Genomic DNA, 12,969 nt, shown 5'->3' with positions numbered 1-12,969 from the left:
ATAGCATCCTGCAACACTGTCTGCACTTATTTCCCTGTGCCTCTACACTCTTGCCTGATTGTGTGCATTTGTGTATATTTGTCTCCATTTAGTGGATGTGATTTTATTCTCTCAGCCTTGTTCCTACATAGTTGTTCATTGCTTTTACTCAAGAATGAATCAAAACACTCACATAAACACGGACCACATAGACACATCACACCAGGTGCCAATTTTAAAATTGTGTTCAGTTTTTGAAAAAACAAAACAAAACAAAACAAAACAAAAGCAAAAATCAAACAACAACCAACAACCCACATTTAACTTCAAGAAAAAGAAATAAAGTAGAAATTAAAAAAAGGACCAGCTTCAGTTTGAAATCAGCACTTCACTTACTGTTAATAAGCTGAATAAGAAAAACTTGTTGAGTTGAGCCTGAATTGAGCCCATTTTCTGACCTGAAAATGATACACCTAAACATTTACTTTATCAATATGCTAATTTCTGAAAGCTTATGATGAAGACAAATGAATAGTAAACTAACTTTTAAAATGGCACTACTTTGGAGAAAAGGGTTAAACATGAAGTTGTACTTTTTGCCTAAACAGTTCATAAAAAGGCATTTGAGTTTGATTTAGTGGACAGTGGTGGAAATATCAGTGCAGAGGAGAGTCCACTCCACACACAGCTGCTATAGCAACCACGCTGATATGGAGGAGGAGGAAGGGGCTGGTTGGGAGGGTTGCTCTTACAGTGTTGCCCTCTTACTGTATTGATTTGGCACACACAAGCAGATATATGCATGCACTGCTCAAATGATTTCTCCCCCTTTCTCCACAGACACACACACACACACACACACACACAGGGCATCCCCCCCCGGCTTCATCTCAGCGCTCTATCCCCTGGAGAGAGCTGCACACAGGTTTAGATTGACTCACAGGACAGCCTAATTACAGCTGTGCATACATGCTCTCTTCAAGTTCTTGTATACATACATGTATGTTCACACAGAGTACAGAAGATTATACAGAACACAGTGTCTGCATGACCCAGTTTCAGTGAGATGCATAGCTGGGTGCTTTCTCTTTCTCTCTCCCTCTTGTCTTCAGCCTCTTTAGTTCGTCAGTTCCCTCATTTCTCTCTCTGTTTCCACCACTGTGAAGCCCTCACTCCTTTGTAGTCACTGTGGTCGTGACTGAGTAGAACAGATCTAGAGGCAGGAGAGGAATAGATATGTCTAGTTCAGCCTGTGCATCTGACTATACAAGGATATGTATGTGTGTGTGCCTTTTTGTGCGCACGTGTGTGTGTGTAGCCTTGGTGTCAGCAGGAATCAGGCTCTGTCATGCAGGACATGACTGGAGGTGCCTTGGGACACCGAGCACAATGTGGCTTAGTGGGTCTGTGTGTTTATATATATGCGTATGTGTGTGTGTGTTTATTTGAAAGGGTCACAGTGATGCAAGGGGCCATTCAGCCAGCTTAGTGTTAGGGGACAAAGCGGCTGTTTTATGAAAATGGTTATTCAGAGATAGTAATTCTTCCATCAGTTCATTCCACTCAGATCTTCCATTTGTGCTTCAGTTATCACTCGTCCTTGTTCACTCAACACATAAAAAGAGCATAGACTGTTACATATTTTGGTATTACTTTTTCTACTGTAAATTTCTTTATTGTTGTTGTTGTTGTTTTGTCCGTGTAAATTGTAATGGATTTCTTAAAACCTTTATCAACGTTTCAAGAGGCAGTAGTTGTCAAACGACTTTCAACACCATTGTGATATGTTTGCATTTGAATTATGGAGCTCCGGGGGAGGATTAGCCGAGCTCAGCACAAACACTGGGAGACGAGGGCGGCAGCAGGTCCTGCCATCTACCACCCTCACCTTAAAACTAAAAGCACCTGCGGCAACACAAGCAATTCTCACGGTGACTCCTGTTTGAGGACTCAATATACCAGCTGAAATATAGAAATATCAGTTTGTTTTGTTAGGTCAGAGTTATATGGATTAATGAATTTTTAACCTTAAAAGGTCATCCTACTCTAGCATAAAACTAAGGTGTGGCAGCTAGCCTGCTTTCCTTTAATGTTTCAACTTAGATGCTTTCCAGCTGACCAAAATAGCTGTGCCCCCCTCGCCCCATAACACACACACACACACACACACACACTTTCAGACTTTAAGCCAATGTAGCTATACTTAAGGTAATTACCTCATTGCTCAAGATTTTACTATTGAGTTCTTGGAAAAAACTGATTTTCCCAATATGTCTTTAACCTTTTACCTTTCTTTAACCAAACTTACTAAGACAAATTCTTCTTGTCTTACAGAACTACGGCCTGGAGACAGAGAACCTCCGGACTTTGTCCCACAAGCTGAATGCTTCAGCAAAGAACCTCCAGAACTTCATCCTGGGCCGACGGAGGGGCGGACACTATGATGGACGAGCTTCCCGAAGGCTACCCAATGATTTCCTTACCTCAGTAGTGGATCTGATTGGTGCTGCCAAGAACCTTCTAGCATGGCTGGACAGGTAGGGACAGGTAGTACAGGCCAAAAGTTTGGACACACCTTCCTATTCATTTAAATGAGAAGGTGTGTCCAAACTTTTGGCCTGTACTGTACCTTGAAATAATCTGTTTGTGGGACAACATGCTGAGTCCTCATCAAGTAGTGATTATAATAAAATCCAACAATAAATAAATAAATAAAACTACTAAGTAAAATGAAATGAATACATTTTGAAGTCAAGTTCTTTTTTAAACTTCCCCACTGATGAAGTCTGTTTCTGATCTAAACACGGTTAGCTATCCTCATAATACAAACAGAAAAAAGCAGCTTCACTTCACTTAATTCAAATTCATTTGACAAAACAATAAGAGTGCTTTACAGTCTCCTTTTGATGCAAAATTTCAACAATAATACAATTTAAAAAATTTCAATGCAAAGTTTCAATACAACGTGATACATCCCAAGATGGTTTGTATGATTCTGAAATCATTTTTAGCTTTTCCCCTTACTGTGGCCACCTTTAATGTAGTAGGGAGTCGTAGGTGGATAAATAATACAACTGTAAGCTGTGAGTGTGAATTTATATCAGCTTTCAATTGGAAAACACATACACTAAAGCAATGTAGAGCTTTAGTAGATCCCTGATATGCATCACCTTCTAGTCACAGTATAAAACAAACACACTGTCGTTTGTCTTTATCAGTTTAGTTTGAGAAAGGTGAATTTTTTTTTTTTTTATTATTTTCTTCCCCTCGCACAGCTTTAAAATCTCAATTTTAGAAAACAAATTAACAGAACAAAATGAATGTAGTTCTGCTGAGTAAGAAAGTCATTATTTACAGACAAAAAATATAAATTAAAAATCAAATATACTTTTCTCTCATACATTTGTATCCTTCAAGGCTGATTTTGCGTCCTATTTTGTCTTGCAATAAAAAAAAAAACAAAAAAAAAAAAACACACTTCTCAATTTCCCATTCTAAGAAGCATCTGATTAAAAACAATACACACATTTAAAATAAGTTCATGAGGAGTCAGATGCACTTGTTAGGTTATAAACTCTTTTGTTTGCTTTGTTTCAGGTCTCCATTTGCCAGCGTGACGGAGTATTCATTACTGAAGAACAACATCGTGCAGCTCTGTCTAGAATTAACCACCATTGTCCAACAGGTGCTTATACTGTACACTCCCGCATACAGTACTTGATTAACACACATGGCATCACCCTTATACTCACACACATTTAATAAAGAACAGGGTCTGAGTTGAAAGGGCAAAGCCAAAGTGGGTTTGGCCTGGGAACATCAATACAGATACAGTGTACTCTGCTCTACGGCTCATACCTATAGATTTAATTATGAGTGAAACATATGTCCGCTGCTTCAGGCTGTTTGTAGCATGGCTGTTAGGATGAGCAGCCCTCAGTAACAGCCTTAGGAAATGTACTCACTGACATACTGTTAGATCTTGCCCCTCCATTATCTAATGGTAAACAAACTCGGGGTCACTTTCATTTCCTGTCCTCCTTCGCGCCCTCTAGCTGAAACTAGAGGTTCATACATTCATTCTCTGACAGTGTAGAGATTTCATTGTTTGGACAGAAACTATGTCTGCTCTCGTGGACCTCATCCATATCCTCCCTGTAAGAGCCTGATTAGAGTGGGTGTGAGAGTGTGTTTGTCCCTGTGCCCAGAGTGGGTCCTGGAGCTGAGCAGATAACACCCATTCCCTCTTACAAGAGCCAAAGGAGAGTGAAGAGAAGGGGGCCACCGTAGCTGCACAATGGGCCAAACGAACATGTGGGTGCCAGGGTGCAGCAAGACAGACAAAGGTGGCAGCGCTCCCCGCACTAATGCATCAAACAGATGAATTAACCGCTACCATGCACATCTGGTGGATTTTGTGGGCTGCTCTCACTGAAATAGATTAACTATCAGCTATCATTAAATAACAATCTGTAATGTTCAAATACTGCCATTTTTAAATCCTGAGGAGGCTCATGAAGCTCCAAGTCCCAAACTGGTATATCCAATGTATTAGCCTGCTTGGATTATGAAGTAAGGTACGTGATGTGGAAGGTGAGAAATAGCTGACGACTGGCACTCTCCAGTGGAAAAGTAAATGTCATCCATCTCTCATTTCTTTTATTTCCTTGTCTCGCCATTGTTATATTTGGAGGAAGGCGATATTTGAGCTACTGTGCAGATATTCACATTAATGCTTTGCCCTTCTAATTTTTTTTCCCCTCTTCCTCTTTTCACAGGATTGCACTGTCTATGAGACAGAGAACAAGATTCTCCATGTGGTAAGTTTCTGTTGCAAAAAGTCAGACTTTTGTTGAAACATCATTACTGATTGAAACTTGCTGGCCTGTTCCTTATCATGTAAAACAAGGTACTAGCATATTTAACAATGAAAGCGGTTGTTGTGGTTAATTAAGTCACAAAAAGATTACCAGACTTGCATATCCAATATTTCATCTCCAAGATTTCAGATTTTTGCTGAAGTTGCACCGGATGGGAGTTGAAGGGCAGGTGTGAGCTTACTAGTCGCCCCCCAGATTTCTGTCAATGTGCGAGTTAAACCTGATGAATGAGAGGGTTTGGTCCCTGCAACTTCAGGTTGGGGAATGGGTCCCCAACACTTTTGCACCAAACACTAGCTCACAGTAGTCACCACTGTTTTTGGAATCCCTGTGATGGGTGCATCCCCATTGGTGAGTCCGCCGTTCTACTGCGAGGCTTCAAGGCCCAATTGCCCCATGAAAGTGTCACCTGAATGGACATGATTAGGTGGAATGGCCTGTCTGATCTGAACCTGAGCGCTGCTCAGTTATTGGACTTGTGGGCTAGTCATAGACCAGCCATAACTAACACAATGTTCAAATAGAAGGGTGTGCATCAGTTCACATGGCACCATGACATCCTAGGTCACAGGTCAGTGATCGATTTCGTAGTTGATCATTGAATATATGGCCATATGGCATTTTGGAAAGTCAGGTAAAGAGAGGAGCTAAGCTGTCAGCTGATCACCACCTAGTGGTGAGTTGGATCAGATGGCTGGGGAGGAAGCCGGCAACCCATAGAAATAGTGAGTGTCTGTTGAAAACACCTGGCGGAGAGTTCTGACAGGGGAGTCTTCAACTCCCGCCTCTGACAGAGCTTCAGCCACATCACAGGAGTGGCTGGGGACATGGAATCTGAGTGGTCCACATTGCACACTGCCATTGCCGAGGCAGCCATTTGGAGTTGTGGCAGCAGGACAGACGTGCTAGTCCTTTTTGTATTCCCCCAAACTGCTGATGGACACTGGAGGTGAGGGATAGCTTGCAGACTCCTGGGCAACTGACAGAAAACTCTGGCATAGGAGGGGTTCTGTGAAGCCATGGAGCAACATTTTATTTTGGCCATGAAAAAATTCTCCAAACCAGCCAGAACCTCAGCGAAGGGGCAGAGGGGATGATGGGGAGGGCAGATTCTAAGGATCCCGTTACTGCTGTCCACAGACGACACGGTCCTGTTGTCTTTGTGGGCCAATGACCTCCGCCCATGCTGGGGGGGATTGAAAATAAACATCTCTAAGTCTGAGACCATAGTCCTCAGACGGAAAAGGGTATAGTCAATCTGGGCTGGGGAGGAGTTGTTGCCCCAAGTGGAGGAGTTCCCAAGTATCCAGCATCCCCAAATATCTCTGGATCCTTTTCATGAGCGCGGAGAAAATGGAGTGGAAGATCTGCAGATAGATCGTAGTGTCTGCAGTGATGGGAATGCTACATTGGTCTGTTGCGGTGAATAGGGAGATAAACAGCAAGGCGAAGCCTTCAATTTACCACTCGATCTATATTCCGATCCTCACCTATGGTCACAACCAGTGGGAAGTGACACAAGCAGCTGAAATGAGGGCCCACCTTGGGGAAATCAGGCTTAGTCTTAAATATACAATAGGGTTGAGGAGCACAGACATCTGTGAGGAGCTCAAAATAAAGTTGCTCCTCCTCCACACCAAAAGGGGCCAATTGAGATTGTTCAGCATCTGGTCTTGTTGCCTCCCAAGAGAGGTTTTCTGGGCATGCCCATCTCGGCGGAGACCCTGGGGCAGACCTAGGACCTACTAGAGAGATTACATCTCTGGCTTGGGAATGCCTTGGGCTCCTCCCAGAGGTGCCAGTAGAGGTGGATTGAGAGAAGTGTCTGGGCTTCCCTCCTGAGACTGCCGCCCCTGCAACCCAGAACCGGAAAAGCAGCTGAAAATAAAATGAAGCAAAATGATGTCAGAGTTTACTTCTGATCAGAATCAAAGAAAAATCCATGTTTCTTCATAGGAACAGTTTGACACTTTGGGAAACAACTTATTCTCTGTGATTTTTTCTGTCATTATAATAATTTTATGACGAGCAAGTTGGCTGAGTATGCTACTTCTGGCCAGAGCAGGGCTATCTGTCCTCCTGTAGCTTTTGCGCCCAGCTTCACATTTACCCAGCTGACATAAGAGTGTTCTTCTCATCTAAGTCTCGGCAAGAAAGAAAACCAAAATGTGGAACCTTTCCTTTAATGAAACATTATTAAGTAAATAGATAGGTTTTGTAATCTTGCGTTGTTAATGCAGTGTGCAGTTGTGTGTGACTGTCTGTGTATGTAAAGTGCTTTCTGCGTGTGTTTGTGCACGCGCATGCCGAATTACAGTTTGTTTTTTGGCGCAAAATTGTGCACATTAAAGTACAAACAAGCCTGAGGCTGTTTTTAAAAGCTCTAGTTTAGTTTCTGTGCGTGTATGCGTGCATGTGTGTGTATGCGTGCATGCATAGCGTAGAACTGTCTGTGTCCACGTGTGAAACCGAGTGAGCAGCTAGTGTCTGATCTGGGCTGACAGTTGGACTGGGACACTTCCTGCTGCCATTCAAGGTCAGGTGGAGAACGAAATAAATTGTTGGCCGGGGTTGTTCACAGAAAAATATTTGAGCCTTTTGTGCAAGGAAACTGCTCAAACCAGATGTTTATGGGGAAAAAACTAAATATATATATTTATATATGTACACAATACATGTCTGTAAATAAATAGACTGTATGTTAGAATCACTCCCCCCTCAGAGTTTGGGACGTGGTGCCACCACCGTCGTTTATCTATTTTGTTAACGCACACACACACACACACACAAAACCATCAATGTCAGACAAAAAGCTCCACATGACTAAATCTCTTATGTGCAGGAGGTTTATGTGTGAAATAATGAGGCAGCATGAAGAGAGAAAGTGGATGTGTTTTTGTTTTACGGCGCTGCTTATTGTTTCTAGTCTGTTTTTCAGAAAAACAAATTAAACGTATACTTATGCAGTTTCTTCTCTTTGAGTTGTATATAAAATACTACTGTACTACTGTATCCTACTGTATATTATGCCTTACCCTCGTGCTTCTGCATTCTCTGTATTGTATCTGTATTTTTTATATTTGACTTCCAAAACAATCAACAAAGTTGGTTATTTTGTACGTTCCAGTACCATTAATACTCCATAATTAACATGTTTTATCTTATAGACAACAGACAACGAACAGTACAATGTAGAACGTAATCACATATACCGACCTGAAACGTGACATCCTGCTGTGTATTTTATGCTGTTTTAGTTAACTATCTCCTGGCTGTAGCTTTATATTTACAGTCTGTACAAAGTGGCAATATTCATCTCATCTGTCTTGGCAGAAAAATGAAAATATATAGTATATTGCAAAATGTCAAGCTGTATATGTAAAATGTGAATCGATATAGATCCAGGCAGTCCAGTATGGCCGAGGCTCCCAGCTGCTAAACCCCATGTGTGTGTCCAGTGAGGGGTTCAGAGGCTGTTTAATGCTCCCATCAATGTTGCTGTAGCTGCTGTAGCTGTAGTTTTACATTTGTCAGCTTCTGCTCAATAATGCGAAACTCACTGCTACTCTGCTCTCCTCCAGACTACAGCCTGCAGCAATCAGATGGACAGGGATAGTGTGTTTGTTCATGTGTTTCTGTGGGTGCTTGCAAAAAAAAAAAAAAAAAAAAGAGCGAGAGAAGAAGAATGATAAGATATGAGCATGTGTGAGTCTGTGTGTCTGATGGAGCATGAAGTGTGTATGAGTGTGTGCGTTTTTATGTGCATGCATGCATAAGGATGAGAGGAATTACATAAGACTGTCCTAGTTGTGTGTTCTCCCTTTCCCTTGTTTTCTCCCCCTTTCCTCCCGGACTCTCCCTCCCACCTCCCTGCTTTTCCAGTTCTCTCTCCCCCTCCCCTCCCTCCCTCCCACTCTCTGTGTCTTGGTTTAGGTTCACAGTGTGTGTGCTTGTGCACGTGGAAATGAATAATTACGCAATCACACTTTGTTTGTGCACGAGAAAGAAGGTGCGAGTCCATGAGGAAGAAAGGGCAAGAGAAAATAAGAATGAGGGAGGTGGTGGGTGGGTGGGGTGTGCAGCCAGGCTTAATCCATTTGGCAGCGTACTATGTCTGGCTTTCTGTTTGACTGCTTTTAAATCTCACGCCAGCCAGCCACACAAGTTAACTTCCCTATAATCTATGCTCTCCTGGAGGCATGTCAGATCAAGGCTGGGTGTGTCAGAGCTAGAGGAGTCTGCGTCGCCGTGCTAGTGACTGGGTCTTTGTGTCTTGGCCCCATGTTAATCCCAGGTCAAGAATATTAGCCCAATGATTAAAGTGAGACGCGCACAGAGCCCCAACATTGTCACTTGGTGCATTTTCCAGCTGGGCACTTCTCTTGCTACTAAACAACTCCATAGACAGGATTAGACATACAAGGCTTCAACGTTTTTTTATTTACCTTTTCTCCTTTTCCTCTTTCTGCTCCTTTTTATTTTTAAGTAAAGATCATTTCGCTTGGTGTCTTCAGATGATGTGAACTGTCCTGGGCATCCCATTACATAATGTGTTAGCCTTGGCATAATAGTACTGAATGAACAGGAACCGGGAGTGTAATGTTCAAATAACTGACCCAGAACAGGGTGATGGTGTGTTTGTGGATGAATGAGAGACAGTCTGGGAGACAGAAACAGAAAGACAGGGGGATAAGAAATAAAGCTCAATGAAGATTCTCCACCTTTTCTCTCAAATTGAATGAATCACAGGGTCTCAGCTATGATGTATATTTGTTTGACTGCTTGCACATCGTGTGTGTGTTTGTGTGTGTGTGTGTGTGTGGTGGTGGTGGTGGTGGGGGGTATTAAAGATGATCTACTCATTTCATAACCAGCAATAATCCTGTAATTGCTCATTAGGATTGAGATGGGAAGATTATTTTACACAGAGTTCATCAGTCATGCATCTTATGTGAACGTAGAAGATAAACTGTTTACCCTCTCACATGGCTGTTTGTTACATTCCAATTGTGTGTGTGTGTGTTTGCGTGCATGAGTGTGCTAAGCACCGATGCAATGAGGCAGGATGCCCAGAGTAACATTCTTTGTAAAGCAATTGCAGTCAATCAGGCAAAATTAGAAGGCAGAGATATTGCTGATGATTAATGAACTTGCATTTGTATTGGAAGTATTTGCTTAAATGTCCTCAAAGTGAGGAATGTGTACTAGAAATACAACTGCAGAGTAAACAAATTACAGCACAGATAATCCATCCACTCTACAGTAACGTGCCCGTTGACATAAAGGTGAAATATAAAATAAAATTCGAAAAACAACAAGTGAAATCTGTGCTCTGTAATTCAGATGTTAGGAAATGTCATCTAGGCACCTCGGAGTAGTCTGGTATCGGTGATGTGTTATTCCGTCTGTGACGTTGTCTTTCGGGCATGCCTGTGGACAGACTGTGACAGGAAACAGTTTGTGTGCTGGAGTGATGGAAGTGGTAATGTGGAACAATCTGATGAAATGATTTCTGTTAACCTCCTCCAGCTAGGTCACAACATCCCTTGAGGACCAAAACCAATCTCAATAACTTTCTGTCTTTCTCTTTTTGTCTCTCTTTCTTTCTCTCCCTTTCTGCCTTTTTCTTCTGCTCTCTTTACCTGCAGTGTAAGACCTTAGCAGGGATATGTGACCACATCATCTCTCTGTCGTCAGACTCTCTGGTCTCTCAGTCTGCCCATCTGGAGGTGGTCCACCTTACCAGCATCATGCCCAGCGAAGGGCTGGTGAGGACACGCACTTCACGAATGGAATAGATTCAATTCCAATGTAGACAGAAACATTTCACCAAGCTCTGCAGTTCCTCTCACCTCTACAGACCTTTTATTTATTTATTCATTTTTCCATCTTTAAGCTCGTTGTTTTCGTTTTGGAGCCCACAACTCCACTGTTTAAACTTGTAAACCACTGTAGGCTGCCTACCTTACACCATATGTCAAAGTTAGTTACTAACTGGGGAACACAGTGTTACATTCAGAACCTAGAGATTTTGATGTATCTGCCAGGAGTTGGTGTAGACCATTCCAAAGCTAAAATAACAGTAAAATATTGTGAGAACAGAACAGAAAAAATAATCAAAATAAATGCTAATGTTGCTTGGGTGCCTTTGATGCTTTCTAGAAATGTAAATGAGCAACAGTTTGGCAATAATATATATCAGTGTTGTGTTTTCATCTTGTGTCGCTGCCCCAAAAAAAAAAAAATCAATTAAGGCAGCTTTAAATGTTCTGGGAAAGTCTCACTCAAGTCCTGTAATATTATCTAGTCTGAGGTTAAGTCTCAAGTCCCTGGGGACAAATAGAGTTGAAGTCATCTTCACAAGGAAATAAGTATTAGATTTTTTTTTTTCCACATTGCATTTGTCCATTCTCCGTTAAAAGCTGCGATCAGTGTCTTTACATAAGCAAAGCCAAGTCTCTTCAATGCATGCCACTGATAATTAAATAGTCAAGGCTCTCTCAATTAATTATTTATCTTACATGGTCAAAATTTGAGATTTATATATTTCTTGTGCAATTACATCTCAACTCAAGTCCAGTCTTAAAGGAATCAGGTGAGAATTGAAAGGAAAATTCCAGGGGTTTGCCAAAAAATAAATTCATATAAGAATCTCAATTCTCATTTACGACTCAGAATCAATTTAAAACATCCCAAAATCGATAAAAAAAAAACTAAACTAATTGGCAGACTGCCTCCTTTTTGTATGTGGGACGTCCTGACATCACCACAGAGCCAGTTCTGGAACATACACTTGCGCAGTAAGCACCAAAACAAAGAGGAAACTACAATGATGGAGGAAAGAGAGATTCAACCAGCCCCGTCCTCGTCGAAGGCAAACATTTGGACTCATTTTGGTTTTACCTAGAGCCCTATAAAATCTGTTTAATTTTTCCCAAATTTGTTTTTCGTTGTTGTTGTTGTTGTTGTTGTTTTCGTTTTCCAATTTTTGAGAATTCCGTTTTTAGCGTTTTACATAAATTGAACCCAGAGACAGAGAGTAATGAAATATAAACAACTTCTTCAGTTATAACTGAAAACTTTAATGCTTCCACACATTTAAGCAAAAACATAAAACATAAAAACATAAAACAATGAAATGTGTCCCACAACTTTGGTGGGAATATCAAATCCACTGTAAACTTTATCATTTCTTCTGTCCCCATGCTCTTTGGTTTTCCACTGATTACTGACATCTCCATTGAAGAACATGATGGTCAACCTGTTTGTGTTGAGCTCAGTGAGTGACTTAGCACTCAGACAGCCGCTTCACTGGTGGAGGGCGTGCATTATTAGTGACCCCCTCTGAGAATTTTCTTGACAGATACGTTCCTTTTTATTCTGAAAAAAAGAGGGAAGGAAGTCTTTGGAGGGGGGTGCGGTGTCTCATCTAGTCTCTACTCTCTGCAGGGGTCCGGTCTAGTCTCTGTCTCATCTAGTCTCATCTACTAATCTGGTTGCTGTTCCTTGTTGTAGCTCAGTCCATCACTTGTTTCCAATTAATCAGTTAAACCACATTGAACCACACCCTTCTTATTGCAGGGCGACATCACTAGGTTATTTATTTATTCATTCATTTATTTATTCATGGGTTGGGGGGCGTGCATTATAAGTGGCACAGCTCGGAGCATTTTCCCAATAGATAAGTTCCTTTTTAATCTGGAAAAATAAAAAAATGTTCTGTTATTCCATGTTTATAATGAATTCCATTTTTAATGTCTAATTCCATGATTCCGTGATCGCAGATTTTATAGGGCCATATTTACCAAATGCCCAGGAAGACCGAGCTTGACATGAGCGTCACAGTGTGCAAGGTTTGCAAAATGAGGAACCCATATTTAACTGCACTACTTTTTTTATAAAGAGACACTTTTTTTAGCAATATGTGATATGGCTTTTATGCAACAAAATGTTTAAAACTTAATAAATGTGAAAAAGACACTTTAATGACTCCATTTGTCTTTCTGTCTTGCAAAGCAGACTGGAGTAGATCATGAGGATCCTTTGCACACTGATAGATTGAAGCAGAAAACATTATGAATCAAATCGTTTTGAATCGAATCATAGCCCC

At 41.4% G+C, this 12,969-nt stretch overlaps 1 protein-coding gene across 1 annotated transcript in view; it reads left to right on the top strand.

Annotated features, from left to right (window-relative positions):
• Positions 1-12,969, top strand: part of LOC115049723 (connector enhancer of kinase suppressor of ras 2) — a 57,988-nt gene that overhangs the window by 15,737 nt on the left and 29,282 nt on the right. Inside the window, exons 3-6 of the mRNA XM_029512192.1 lie at positions 2,314-2,516; positions 3,577-3,664; positions 4,758-4,799; positions 10,508-10,627. Of these exons, the coding sequence (XP_029368052.1) occupies positions 2,314-2,516; positions 3,577-3,664; positions 4,758-4,799; positions 10,508-10,627 (453 nt within the window). The remainder of the gene's footprint in view (positions 1-2,313; positions 2,517-3,576; positions 3,665-4,757; positions 4,800-10,507; positions 10,628-12,969) is intronic.

Source organism: Echeneis naucrates, chromosome 10 (assembly GCF_900963305.1).
Source record: "Echeneis naucrates chromosome 10, fEcheNa1.1, whole genome shotgun sequence".
Lineage (NCBI taxonomy): Eukaryota > Metazoa > Chordata > Actinopteri > Carangiformes > Echeneidae > Echeneis > Echeneis naucrates.
Note: the sequence above shows the minus strand (reverse complement) of the source record. Positions and strands in the feature narration are given on the sequence as shown.